The 14,990-nt window shown below is 37.1% G+C and overlaps 2 protein-coding genes and 1 long non-coding RNA gene across 4 annotated transcripts; 2 read left to right on the forward strand and 1 right to left on the reverse strand.

Annotated features, from left to right (window-relative positions):
• The first annotated feature begins 1,213 nt into the window (after positions 1–1,213).
• On the forward strand, positions 1,214–5,159 carry LOC110683049. 2 transcript variants are annotated; one of them, XR_002503550.1, is made up of 2 exons: positions 1,214–1,526; positions 4,759–5,159. XR_002503550.1 is itself a non-coding variant. In XM_021859387.1 (2 exons), the coding sequence occupies exons 1-2, from the start codon at positions 2,552–2,554 to the stop codon at positions 4,793–4,795; spliced, it is 2,157 nt and encodes a 718-aa protein (XP_021715079.1). In that variant the 5' UTR covers positions 2,497–2,551; the 3' UTR covers positions 4,796–5,159. The 2 variants fall into 2 exon arrangements, 1 of the variants encoding a protein (XP_021715079.1); XM_021859387.1 differs by lacking the exon at positions 1,214–1,526 and adding an exon at positions 2,497–4,671.
• Positions 5,160–5,221: 62 nt separating this feature from the next.
• On the forward strand, positions 5,222–6,485 carry LOC110683050 (serine/threonine-protein phosphatase 7 long form homolog). Its single transcript, XM_021859388.1, has 3 exons — positions 5,222–5,525; positions 5,599–5,686; positions 5,776–6,485. The coding sequence occupies exons 1-3, from the start codon at positions 5,227–5,229 to the stop codon at positions 6,391–6,393; spliced, it is 1,005 nt and encodes a 334-aa protein (XP_021715080.1). The 5' UTR covers positions 5,222–5,226; the 3' UTR covers positions 6,394–6,485.
• A 2,498-nt stretch (positions 6,486–8,983) lies between these two features.
• Positions 8,984–9,965, reverse strand: LOC110682953. Its single transcript, XR_002503514.1, has 2 exons — positions 9,574–9,965; positions 8,984–9,159 (listed from the first exon to the last, which is right to left on the reverse strand). It is a non-coding gene; the product is annotated as an uncharacterized LOC110682953 (long non-coding RNA).
• Positions 9,966–14,990: the final 5,025 nt, after the last annotated feature.

Genomic DNA, 14,990 nt, shown 5'->3' on the forward strand with positions numbered 1-14,990 from the left:
GTTTTTTGTTCTATTTTGAACAGATGTATGTCAAAGGTTGTTTTATTTTGGAATAATCAAAAGATCGTTTTATTTTTCGTAGACAACCCAAAGGTCTTTTTATTTTTGACAATTTTTCATATATATATATATATATATATATATATATATATATATATATATATATATATATATATATATATATATATATATATATATATATATATATATATATATATATATATATATATATATATATATATATATATATATATATATATATATATATATATATATATACATACACTTATTTCATCTTTAAATTATTTGTAATAAGATTTTATAAGGCATGCATGCAATAAACAAATAGATTAATTGATCATAATTTGAAGTTACTAATTAAGACGACAGTAAAAAAAAATAATAAATAAAATAAATAAATAAATAAATAAATAAAAAACCTCATTTTAACACATTGTTAGCATTTGACTAAACCATAAAACATATCATTGACTAAATTGGATAAATAATTACATTGCCCACTACAAATATTCTGACTATAATAATAACTTTAGCTATTGAAAAAGCTTTAGTCTATATACAGCAGAAATTTAAAACCAACAAACTTGATTTTTAACATAAGCATCTTGATAGGTAATTGTCACAAGCTTATCAAAGTTTTATGCCTATATATTATTGAACTAATATAATAAATTGTTGAATGCATATATTATAGTGTAATCAATATGAAAACAAGCTATTTAATAATGACACTTGGTCTGGATAGTCTTAGATCAATCGAGATGCTTTGAATGCACTATTTAAGAGAAAGATGCTTAGCGTCCTTATTCCTTAATACCACCCAGGATTGTTTAAGAACCTTAAAATAATGGAGTTGCAGCAAATGTTAGATCGAAGATGAATCTTGTTTATGTATACTCGTAATTATTTTTTTGTCTTTATGACTTTATGTACCCACAAAATATATAAATACTCCGTATAAAAAATGCTAGCATTGCCAAAAACAAATACTCCAAAATAAAAAACATGAGCTCTTTCCCAAATTAAAGTCAAGAAGAACCGCAATTCCCAAATTGCAGCCAAAGTTTTAAGAATTCCCAAAGTACCGTCCACGTCACCGGTTCAGGGGGAAGAAATTTTAAATCCGGTCTACAGCAAAACCGCTACCTGAAGTAGCGGTTTTTACTAATAAAACGCTACTTCAGGTAGCGGTTTCTTTTTAATAAACCGCTACTTCAAGTAGCGGTTTTTGTTTAATAAACCGCTACTTCAAGTAGCGGTTTTCTAGCAGGTATAATTTCCTGATTTCACTTTCCTCTTTCATTTTCGTCTTCTCACCAAAATCCCATCCACGCCTTCCACCAAAATCACACCTCCTTCAACGGAAGCCGGCGCAGCCAAGGAATCCACCGACGCCGCCGGAGCATTCCTCAGCAACGAAGGCCGCCGCTGTTGACGCCGAGGGTTCGACTTTAGTGGTCGGCTTCGCTAATTTCAGAAGAAACGTGCTGATCTTCTTGTTTGTGGTAAGTGCCCTAATTATTTTTTGTATTCAGTTATTGGGTTTGTTGTTGTTATTGAGTTTGTTGTTGTTATTGAGTTTCAGAATTGTATGTATGTGTTGTTGTTGTTGGTTTTGGTTGTGTTGTTGTTGTTAGTGTTCTTGTTTATTGTTGTTGTTATTGAGTTTCGGTTTCGGTTTTGGTTGTGTTGTTGTTGTTAGTGTTCTTGTTTATTGTTGTTGTTATTGAGTTTCAGAATTGTATGTATGTTTGTGGTTGGTTTTGGTTGTTGTTGTTGATTTACTTACCTTACATATAACCCTTGTAGAATTATTAATGGTTTCGATCACATTACTCAGTTTAGGTTGCTATAATTGCTGATTTTGAAAGTGAAAATAGAGCTTCTATACACAAAGTACATGAGCTCAAAGTACATGTAGTCATGACTTATGCCCATGTTGAGCTTCAAGAGGTATTAAGACCTTCATAGCTCAGTTTAGGTTGCTATAATTGTGTAGTTTGCTTGCTTGATGTTAGGACATTGCCACACTGTTAATGAATTTTTGCAATCTAATATCTTTGATTAATAATGGTCTTTTCTAGAATGAAACATGGAGGTTTCGAACTACCCTCTATATTGCTATTGGGGTGGAGAAATTGTCCACAAAGATAGCGATATAACGTATAGGGGTGGGAATCAAAAATTTGTGTTTGTACATTCTGCGATGACATATTCACAAGTTCTGAACAAGCTATATGAAGAATTGAGTGTTGATCCTAGAGGTGTGGAGTTGAAGGTGGTTATGCGTTATCCTATGGCTGGGGCATATGTTGCAATTCCGTTAAATGACGACAACGCTGTTAGAGCTATGTGGATTGCTGTGACTCAGAGTTCTTCTGTTGCAATGCAATTGTTCATTGAACAAGTTCCAAAGGAGCCAGTTGTGCAAACTAACACTGGTTCCTTTCCGGGGATGGATTTTTTTGATAGTGTGGATCAACCGTTTTCCACTGGTGTTCAAAGTGTGGGCATAGGGTCATTCACAAGAATGCTTGTTGATCCACATTATGTCAATGACCATCTCTCACAGTTTAGGTCTCCGGCCTCATCGCCTAATGTTGGAACCTCGACAAGCACACAACCACAAGGCATTCTTGATTCTCTTGACCCAAACAATGTTGATGTATTTGGCGATGCAGAGATGAATGACACTGATGAAGATGATGATGAAGAGGTAATTGAAGCTCGTGATAAGGCAATTAAAGGAAGCGCCCCCACTTCAGACTTCAATGAAGTGGCGCAAGTTGATCCTCGTTTGAATAACTCATGGATGTCTTGGTTAGGAAATGAGACATATAACAATGGGGGAGAATTTGAGGTTGGTCAGCAGTTTGACTCATTGCAACAACTGAAAGATGCTGTGAAATCTTACTCCATAGCTAGAAATCAAACAATTCGAATTGTGGAGGCAGAGCCAGAGAAATATGTTGTTGAGTGCAAGAGGAAAGAACAATGTAGTTGTTCGTGGAGGCTTAGAGGAGTGAAAGATCCAACACTCTCTACATTTAAAATTGTGAGGTACAACGGCCCTCATGCAAGTAACTGTGTTGGTGACATCGACTCGGGAGATCATAAGCTACTGACTTCCGAGTTCGTTTGCAATGCTCTTCTAGATGTCATTCGCGTTGATCCTTCATTGAAAATCAAGACAATGGTGCAACTTGTGAAAGAGAAATTTGATGGATTCCAAATAACCTACAAGAGAGCATGGCTAGCGAAACAAAAGGCAATAAAACTCATTTATGGGGATTGGGAGGGTTCATATGAACAGTTGCCTAAGTACATGCAAGCTCTCAAGGAATCAAATCCTGGAACTGTTGTTGAGTGGAGGTTGTTAGAGTGTACGGTTCCTGGAACACATGTTTTTCAACGAGTCTTTTGGGCATTCAAGCCATGTATTGATGGATTCCGTCACTGCAGACCCCTTATCACCATTGATGGCACTCATTTATATGGCAAATACAAAGGCACTCTACTCATTGCTATGGGAACGGATGCCAATTTTCAACTATTCCCCCTTGCTTTTGCGGTTGTCGAAGGAGAGAACAATGATAGTTGGTCTTGGTTCATGGCTTGTATTCGTGCTCGAGTTACAGATAGGAAAGGGCTATGTGTGATATCTGACAGACATGCTGGTATTTTAGCAGCAATGGAAGAAGTTGGAAGTGGTTGGGAGGAGCCCAATGCCTACCACAAGTACTGTACACGACACTTGGCTTCTAATGTGAACTCAAAATTTAAAAGTGTCGTCATAAAGAACCTCTTTGGCAAAGCAGCTACTGCAAGGCAGAAGAAGAAGTTTGATTACTACATCAACAAAATTGGTGACTTGAATGTAGAGGCCCGTAGGTACTTGATGGAAATTCCGTACAGTAAGTGGTCCATTCATCATGATGGTGGTTTCAGGTTTGGTGTGAAGACTACAAACATGTCGGAAGTTTTCAACGGAGTCTTAAAGGGGGCTCGATGTCTCCCGATAACCGCTTTAGTGCAAATGACCTTTTTCCGGGTTAACTCCTATTTTGCAACTAGAAGAAGTTGGAGTACTAGAAGACTTGAAGAGGGCCATGAGTTATCGGAAAAGGCTAAGAAGACAATAGAAGCCAACATGGAGAAAGCCACGCACCATGAGGTTGTTGCTTTTGACTATGATGCCATCGGGTTGTATCAGGTTAGGACCGGTCGTGGAAGAAGAAAAGCTGGTAAAGGTGGTAACTCCCACACTGTGAATCTGTTGAGCAAGACATGTACTTGTGAGAAATTGAGAATATACAAGCTCCCATGCTCTCATGTACTAGCAGTTTGTCGTCATAGAAGCCTATCACATGCAGACTTTGTGGATTCTTTTTTCATGACCGCCGAATATAGGCGTTCATACGCGAAGTGTTTCGCACCAGTTCCTGATCCTTGCCACTGGTCAGCTTACAATGGTCCTACTACTATTGCCAACCCAGATTTGAAAAGAGGCCCAGGCCGACGGTCCACTGGAATTCGAAATGAAATGGATGAGCGTCCCAATCGTGTGAAGAAGGCATGCAGTGTTTGTCGGCGACCTGGGCATAACAAGAAGACATGTCCTACTCTTATTGGTGGATTTGGATCATCTGGGTAACATGATTAATTATATATTCTTGTTTAATATTTATGTTTTTTCTCGAACGCTTAACATTAATTCAATTTTTTGTTATCGTGTAGGTCCCATGGAGCCGGTGATTCGTCCAGGCCCAGTTGATCCATCTGTTCTACGCTTGCAGACTTCCCATAGGAGCCACGATGTTTGGAGTGGCGTAGCTGATAGAGTTCTCTCAGTTAGGGAGCATATGGTCAGCGTGGGACGTGAGTGGAGGGTAGATGGCGGAGTACTAGAGTACGTTAGGCTTGCTGGGTTTTACGGTGTACATAGGATTTTGGGAGGAGGGTTTTTGCTTGATCGATCTCTTCTTACGGCGTTGGTTGACCTAGTTGAGGAGTTGCTGGGAGTTCGACCTGGCCATGATGATAACGGTAAGCCGTTTCTGGAGGGATCTACTTTGAAGTTGACGTGGCTCAGACGTCACTTCTCACAGATGCCAGAGGGAGCTGATGACTTGACAGTTCAGCGCCATAGCCGTGCTTACATTCTCACTCTCATGGGATCTATTCTGTTCGCCGACAAGAGTGGCGATGTTGTCACTCTACTACTTGTCGTTCCTTCGAGACTGGGAGACAGCTTCGACCTACAGCTGGGGGAGTGCGACTCTTGTTTTTTTGTATCGGCAGCTATGTCGAGCATGTCAGCGAGATTCAAGACAGATTGGAGGCCCGCTCATCCTACTACAGTTGTGGTCGTGGGAGCATATTACTATTGGCCGACCATACATTAGGAGGCCTCGAGATCCGCCACAGGAGGACCCTGAGGCTGAGGATGAGGATGACATTTTGGGGACTCAGCATCAGCGAGGTGTTGACCCTTTGGCGTGCAGGTACAATGTTTGCTTCAAGTTCATGTTCTTACAATTCTATCTTTCAAGAATTATTATTAACATGTCTTTACAGGTGGTTACGTGTCCATCTATCGTGTGCGCATACTGCTTCTGGACTACCATACTACAGAGATGCGTTTGACCATCAGCGCGAGGACCAGGTACAATCGGTGTTTCTTTTTTTTTGTGCATTGTATTTCTTCCATTATGTTAGTCATATACATGTTGACATACTTGTTTTGGGAATTAGATGATTTGGCAGCCATATACTGAGGCGGTGATGGATCGACTTCCGGAGATTTGTCGCTCAGACATGCACATTTGGCGTTCACGGGCACCTCTGATATGCTTTGACGTCGTTGAGTTCCACCTCCCAGACCGAGTCCTTCGTCAGTTCGGGTTAGACCAGCCGATCCCACAGGATGTAGACACGGACGTTGCTCTACACAGGAAGGATCGAAGGGGACAGCGTAATTGGGAGATTCAGCATTCGGACCATGTACACGAGTGGAGTCGACGAGAGGCATTAGTCGTCCAGGGATACCCGTTCACTGGGACTTCTAGGGTGGGGCAGTCACACCTTATTCAGCAGCCTCGACCGTCCACGTCTTCATCTTCTACTGTGCACACTATGCCGATCAGACCACCACCTCATCGTGGAGGCCATTCAGCACGTGCCTTCCGTCCACCGACTCCTTCTCAGCATACTATCATGACATCTCCTCCACTAGTGCATCGCCAGTATCAGAGAAACCGACGGCGTAGCAACACTACGTCTGGGGTTGGAGTTGGCCTGGATGACATTCCAGAGGAGACAGCTGCATCATCTTCATCGTCACCTCATGGGAAGAAGCAACGCCCGAGCTAAGTGTATATTTTGGAACTAAACTAATTTTTTTGTAAATGCTTAGAATTGGATTTTGTTATATTTAATCAATTGAAAAATATTCGACTTTGCAATTTCGACTTCCTTAGATCTTCATAAACTTGTTATTTATGGTGGTTGTGTTGAAAATATGCTATATATCTCATGTTTTACAGGTACACAACTTGCAGGTTTTTTTTTGAGTGATTATGCAAGTTTGAAAAAAAAACCAGTCCAGGGTAAACCGCTACTTCAAGTAGCGGTTTTTCAAAGTAAACCGCTACATAAAATAGCGGTTTTTTGTAAACAAACAGCTACTTCAAGTAGCGGTTTTAAACTAAGAAACCGCTACTTGAAGTGGCGGTTTATTGCAAAGAAACCGCTACTTCAAGTAGCGGTTTACCCTGGACCGGAAAAAAAAAAAACCGGTTTTTTAACCAGTGCTTACGTGGACGGTAGAATGGGAAAATAAAAAGATTTGGCTGCAATTTGGGAATTACGGTTCTTCTTGACTTTAATTTGGGAAAGAGCTCAAAAAACATTTCTACGCAAATGGGTGAGATCATGCACCCTTACGTTCGCAATATGTTTCATATGGTATGACATCATTTGGAAGGGTGGCGGTGGTTAGAAAATCATCCACTATAGCTTTTTATATCTAAAGATTCTTGGAGCACTTGATAATTCTTTTTTATTTTTTATTTTTTATTTTTTGACAAGGGTAAATCTTAATTACTTTGCAACATAATTTTTTTTTTTTTCTCATTTATGCTTAACAACAAAATTTTACCAATAAGAGCTTAGATCAACTTGTAAAAATTGTTTAGGTATCGGGGTTTGAAACTTGAAAACGCAACAACACTTGTTGAGAAAGCTTTCATCCAATTGGAATCTAATCTGATTTTTAGTTTCAATAAATCATAGTAGAATGAAAGAGAAGAGAAGAGAAGAGAGAGGTTATGTCTGTATGAAATTTTTAAGGTACAGGCGTTTGTACCAAGCTTGGTACAGGCAAAAAAAACGAAAAGAACACGTAGCTATTTTGTAAAGAGCATACGGTTGTTTTGAAAAGAACATATAACTGTTTTGTAAAGATCATCCATCTTTTTGTGTGTGTGTGTGTGTGTGTGTGTGTATCTAAAGGACATGTATAATATTAATAAAGAACATGATAATATTATATAATGAATGTTATATATACCCACCATAATTTAAAGACAAAATTCAAAGAACAATTCACAATAAGTAATGAACATTATGTCATAAATAAAAGTACATTACAATGCAAACAAAGAACATGGACATATGTTCTTTTCACTCTAGGTATATGTTCATTACATTTTAACAGTATGTTCTTTTCACTATACTTAAATGTACATGACATTTCTATAATATGTTCTTTCCGCTTTTTTTTTTACAGAAACATCTATAGACGCCTGTAGAAACCATGCATTGATGTCTGTTAAGTATTAGTGTAGAAATGTTAATTCTCCTTGTGTTGAATATTCTCATTGATGAATTATATGTACTCCTTCGTTTGAAAAAGTAAGTGAGTGTAAGAATTAGGTGGTTAAATAAGAAATCTATACTATATATTAAAAGGTGTTTCTAAATTTGTGTATGTGCCACGTGTATCCTTTCTCACACAAGTACTGCACCACATCCTCATTCAACGGCCTTTAACATCATGCCACAACATCATTCAATGAATTAAAAATGCATACATAGAGATTCGAACCCAAAACCTCATTGAATGAAAACAACATATATTACCATCTTAGCTAGAAATAAATCACGTTCTATTAATTCACATTTATATATAAATACAAGTATTAAAATGTAGATTAAAAACAAAATAAATGAGTTATTTTTGTCATTGTATTCTAATTTACCCACAATATAAAACTTAACCAGACTTTTAAAGCGTCTAATACAAAAATAAAATTATTAAAAGTATCACCCGGAGCGAAGCCCGGGTCACACACTAGTTTAAAGTAATAAGGTGAGTGATTATAAGAAAATAATGGACAAGCACTTATCCTCATCATTTGTATTGAAGACTTGTTTTGTTCACCTTATTTTTACTTATTTCAAGTTTAATCAATTTAGATAAGTTCAAGAAATAAGTTTTGATAAGTTCAAGAAAACATGTTTTGATAAGAGTTACCCAACTTATTACAAATAAAATAAATTTCAATAAGGTATAATAAGCTTGGTAAGTTTAGATTAGCTCAGGTAAGCTCAACTAAGCTTAAATAAGATCAGTTCAAATAAGTGAAAATTAGGTGTGTAGAACACACTTAGGGATGAAAGTTCGGATTTCGGTTTGGATTATTGGCCAAACTGAATCCAAACCGAATTCGGTTTCGTATTTTTGGAACCGAATCCAAAACGAATTTGGATTGGATCCAATCCAATCCAAACCGAAATAATTCGGTTTTCAGAAACGAATCCAATCCAAAGTGAAATTTTGTTGGGATGTTGTTTTAGGTTTGGGCCTAAAAAATTGGGCCTGTTATTGAACCTATTGTTTTGGCCCTTAAAATAGCCTAATATTTGCCAAAATTAGGAGATAGCATAATAAAAAATAATAAAAAAATCCAGCCATTAGAATAAAATTTCACATTACAAAAGTCTTAAAAATGCAATAAAAGTCCTCATTCAAGATTCAACTAATAAATTCAACATGGCTGCTTCAACACAGCAACATATTCAACATGATGGCAGCAGCTTCGGCATCTTCAACTCTTCAAACCTTCGGAGTTCATACTGCATAGTACATACACTAAGGCATTAATAATTGAAAGATTTACCATGCATAGCCATATATAGTGAAGTAAAAGAGCGTAAATACATATAATACAGCAAACTTAAAATTCAGAACAACATATAAACACCTCAGAACAACATATAATACAACAAACTTAAAATTCAGAACAACATATAAACATATAATCTAACTTAAAGTTCCAAGCTTAAAATATAGAACAACCAAACTAAAACAATCTAATTGATGTATGATGTATAATCTAAAAAACAAGTGACTAACTAAGAGCGACAATCAATGGAATTAATTCGAAGATTTCGAACATAACAACCAACATAATTGGGGAAAAAACCAGAAAATAAACAACCAACATCAATGGAATTAATTCAAACATAACAATGGAGTAGATCTGTTACCTTTGAGTGAAAGTGACAGAGATGTTGGTGAGGGAGTGCGCACAAGGGAGCCGCAAGGTGGTGATGGAGGTGTTCGCGCAAGGTGGTGAGGGAGTCGCAACTCGCAAGATCTGAACTCGCAACCCAGAATTCGCAAGATCTGAACTCGCAACTCAGAATTCGCAACTCATAGTTCACGCAAGGTGGTGAAGGAGGTCGTGAGGTGGTGGTGTTCCCGCAAGGTGGTGACTGGTGAGAAAAGGGGGAGAATTTAGGGAGGTGGTGACTTGGTGAGGGAGGCAGGGAAATGCGGAGATCTAAAGTTCAGAAGAAAGGAAAGAGGAAATGGAAAAAAAGGAAAGAAAATTAGGGTTTAGGTTTATATATGGAGGGGAAATGGGCTGGGCTTGTATAATTCGGTTTGGAATTTCGATGTTCGGTTTTTTTGAAGCCCCAAACTGAATCCAAACCGAAATATTTCAGTTTTGGATATTTGGAACCGATCCGAACCGAAAACCGAAAAAAATCCAAACCAAATTATTAATTCGGTTCGGTTTGGTTCAGTTTTCGGTTTTAAACCGTATTACTTTCACCCCTAAACACACCCTAAGTTTCTTTAGTCACCAAGATCCCCAAGTATTATGAATTGTTTTTATTAATCAAAAGAGTTTTTCTATGTTTTCAAAATCAAACTCTTTTTTTTAGTCATTTTCTACAAAGCATAAAATTAAATAATTAATAAAATAATAACAAGAGTGTATACACTATAAGAAAAATACCTTTTCGTAGCGATTATTTTAACATTTCGTATCGATTGTAATTGCTATAGAAAAAAAATCCCAACGAATGGTTATTCGATACAATATCCGCCGTTGTCATAGCCTTTAGTAATGTTTTTTCACTTTCGCTGGGGTTGTCCTTATTAATTGATATGGAAAACAACATTCAATCATGCTGATTATTGTAGCGATTATAATCGCTACAAATGTTGAACTCATTTTCTACCAATCGCTACAAATGTTTTTCATTTTCTACTAAAAAAAAAATCCCTACATATGATCTATACAAGATTCGAACATGCAACCTCAAGCTTTAATATTAAATGTTTATTCGAGAAGCTATGACATATTTTATGTTCTTTTTGTCAAACAAAATTTTAAAATCTAGTGTAAAAAAGACGTTTCGTATCGATTTTTGGGTTTTAGTGGTGATTGTAAACGATACGCATTTCTATAATTTTATAATTGTGCATAAATATGGTAAATAAATATTATTATGTTTTTCGTATCGATTTCATATGGGTTTACTATGTTAATTGTAAACTGATACGAATTCCAGTTCTATTTCACAAACATATGTGCATATTGTAGCGAATGTAAAATCGCTACGAAACGACAATTTTCTTGTAGTGACATTCTACTTTGTAGATGATATTTGCATTTACATGCTACATCTCATGTTTTTTTTTTGAATGACGTCTTCGTATCCAAATCATATCCGTTAGTGTAACGTATCCATTTCTATGCAACCTATCTTAAACATTTCACCTTTTTTTTTCTCTTTTTTAATACATTTTCCTTGAGTTTTATTACTAATCAATTAATTATCACTAGTTTCACTACCGCAAATAGCCAAATATTGGCAATAACCAGCCAATTTCCAAGTCAAGCCGTCAACTAAACCTGGGCACGGGCCGGGTTGGCCCGCGTGCCGCCCGGCACGGCCCGCCGTTCGGCGCAGCCCGGCACGACTCGAAGTCAAGCACGGCACGGCACGAAGTTCAACTCCCGTGCCACGGACAGGGTTGAGAATTCCCAAGCACGGCCCGACACGAGCACTGGCATGGCCCGCAGGCACGGCCCGCGGGCCAACAATAATGTTACCGTTTCATCTAGCTCTAATAAGCCAAAAAAACGGCTATAAAACGGCTAGTTTTTTGCCAATTTGCTCCCCAAAAATTCTATAAATACTCACCTCCATTTCATTCCCAAATCACAAAATCACAATCTCTTCTTCTTATCTCTTATATTCTCTAAGTCTCTAATAATCCTTATTTTCTTAAATTCTCTAATTATTCTCTTAAATTCTCTAATTATTTTCCTAATATCGGAAAAAATTAAAAAGTTCGTAATCGTAATTAGTGGAGCGTTGAAGCACGGTTGTAAGATCTAAACTAATCTTAAATTTATTATTGTTTTATTGTTATTATTAGAATAATCTTGTTTAATTATTATTGTTGTTAATTGTTATTGTTGTTGTTATAATTGTTGTTATTAGTTATTATTTATTGTTACAATTGTTGTTATTATTTATTTTTGGTGTTATTGTTATTGTTATAGTTGTTGTTATTAATTAATATTATTGATATTTTTATTGTTAAAATTGTTGTTATTAATTATTATTATTATAGTTAACCACTTTTTATTAAAAAATTAATTGTTAATTATGGCATCGAACAACCCATCATCTAGGTCTAGGGGGAAAGGCCGACTTATCCGTAGTAGTAGTTCTAGGGAACCACCAAATACAACGAGCCCCCAAATTACGAGTCAAACCAATGACCCCATTTACTTCCCCCCGGGCTATGAGCCATATAATACGTCGGGATTTCCAGCACCACCACTAAACCAATTTCCACTACCACCATACCAATTTCCACCTAATTATATCGGTGATCAACAAAACTATTGTTCTAGCCAAGGTAGCCAAGAAAGTACCCGAATTCCCTCCGGTTCTACCCCTTCTACTGCCACTCCCACTAGTCCCACTACTAACCATCACACACATCATGAATGGTTAACCGAAACTGAGATGCTACTTTTGAAAAACCGAAGGAGTGAGGTATGGCGTTATTTTGTCCTAAGTAAAGATGGTGAACAATGGGCAAAATGTAAAACATGTAATAGTGTATTCACGGCAGTTACCAAAAACGGGACGGGACACTTATCTAGACACATGAAAGCTTGTGCAAAACCAGCTAGTGATCCAACCCAGCCCAAAATTTCCCAATTCCATCCATACGGCTTTACATACAACTATGAGAGGGATAGGGATGAACTAGGAAAAATGATAGTACACGCCAAACAACCTTTTCTTTTCTCGGAAAGTGACGCATTCAACACCTACATTAACAAAGCACTACAACCCCAACATAAAAGAATCTCTAGGAAAACCGTTCGTTCCGCCGCAATGAAAAATTTCCTAGAGTACAAAGTCCGGTTACAAGCCGAGTTGAGTAACCTTAACTGTAGAGTATCTTTAACAGCCGATTCTTGGGATAGTGGTTATAAATATCACTATTTATGTGTGACTTGCCATTGGGTAGATGATCAATGGATGTTACAAAAAAGAATAATACATTTCAAAATGCTTGAATACCCACACACCGGCATTAACATTGCTCACCATTTAATGCAAGCAATAGACGAATACAACCTTCGAGATAAAATGATGTCTATGACTTTTGATAATGCAACCTCTATGACATACACAGCTAATCTTATCAAACAAAACTTAACCGATGTACTATTAGACGGTGAAGCTCTTCATACTAGATGTGTTTGCCATGTACTTAACTTATGTGTACAGGATGGAGTTCGGGCAATTGGCCCATACTACAGCAAAATCAGAGATGCTATTATGTCTATTAATAGCTCTAACATGAGATACCAAGAATGGAAGAGTTTTCTAAAACAACAAAAGATAAGGGTAATAAAAATTAGAACCGATTGCCCAACTAGGTGGAATTCCACCTATGACATGTTAACAAAGGCAATTGAGTACAAGGGCCCGTTAACATTATTTTACAACCAAAAATTTCCACAAAATGCTTTGTATGATGATGATTGGAAAAACTGTGAAAGATATATGCAATTTTTACAGTTATTATATAACATGACGTATTGTTTTTCTACTGTTTACAATCCTTGTGCTCAAAACTTTCTTTCTAATGCATGCTTACTCGCCCAACTTTTCGCTGATCATCGCCATCAAAGTGATTATGATCAGTATCTTCCAGCAATGGAAAAAAAGTGGCGTAAATATTATAGTGAGATTCCTTTGATTTATATTTTTGCTTCCATATTAGATCCTAGGCAAAAGTATGAAAACACATTTATGTTAGTTGACATTTACTTTCAATGCATGTTTCTTGACGATGATGTTGAAAACTATAAGACTAATGTGAAGGATCAGTTTTTTGCTTTATATAGAGTCTATGAAGCCAAATATGGCACCGTTCCTCGCTCAGGGCCTTCCCAACCATCCAAAAACGTAAGTAAGAAGGCCAAACATTTATTTTCACAAGCTACTAACTTGATTTCAAGGTTTTCAGGTGATTCATCAATCAGGAGAACGCAAAGCGACGTCTCGGAGTTGCAGATGTACTTGAGTTACGACTTCACCAAAGACATGGACGACGATGAGATAAACAACCTCGACCTCCTTGCATGGTGGAAACAACAAAGCTCGAAGCATCCAACTTTGGCGGCAATGGCACGAGACATTCTTGCTATCCAAGTTTCCTCCGTCGCCTCCGAACGAGCTTTCAGCGCATCCAGAAGGGTTTTAGACGATAGAAGAACAAGTCTAAAACCCGAAACACTAGAAATGTGCGTGTGTTTCAAAGATTGGTTGGATGCGGAAAATCGCTCACAAGACCGTTCTTACGACCACAACGACAACGAAGAAGGAACCTCCGCTTCCGGTTCGGGTTCGGCTAGTTCCCAATCTATGCAACTAGCCGATGACCTTGAAGGCGAAGACGAAGACGAAGACGAGCAAGAAGAAGGAGAAGAAGAATAGACAATTATTGTATATTGTACGATTTTAAAAATATCAATTTTATCATTTTCCAATTTTTGTTTGATACCATCATTGTATGATTTTTATCATTGTTATCATTGTACAATTTTCTCAACTCAAGTAATAATAATATAAAGTACGCATTATTCACATCCAAAGTCCAATTTGCCTTTTTTCCCCGTTTTGTTACAATTTGTAAATTCATATTAAAAAAAATAATAAAATTATACCAATTACTAATAAATCATAAACATTAAATTTTAAAGTAATAGTATAAAGTAAATATATAAATATAAATATTGAATATACAAATTATAAAATTCATAACTTAATAACTTATAAGTTATAAACTTATAAGTTACCTTATAAAACTTATAATTATAATTTTATAACTTATATACATTATAAACTTATTAATTTATAATGTTGTCATAAAAAAAAAAAAAAAAAAAAAATTGAAAACTGCACCAGCCCGCTGCCAGCCCGCAGGCCGGCACGTGGCCGGCACGGCACGAGTCCGCCAGGCACGAGGGCCGTGCCGTGCCGTGGGCTGCCCTGTGAAAATGGCCGGCACGTCACGACACGAAATCCTGGGCCCGCCGGCACGACCGGCACGGCACGAACCAGCCCGTGGC

This window comes from Chenopodium quinoa, unplaced genomic scaffold (genome assembly GCF_001683475.1).
Source record: "Chenopodium quinoa cultivar QQ74 unplaced genomic scaffold, ASM168347v1, whole genome shotgun sequence".
NCBI classification, from domain to species: Eukaryota; Viridiplantae; Streptophyta; class Magnoliopsida; order Caryophyllales; family Amaranthaceae; genus Chenopodium; species Chenopodium quinoa.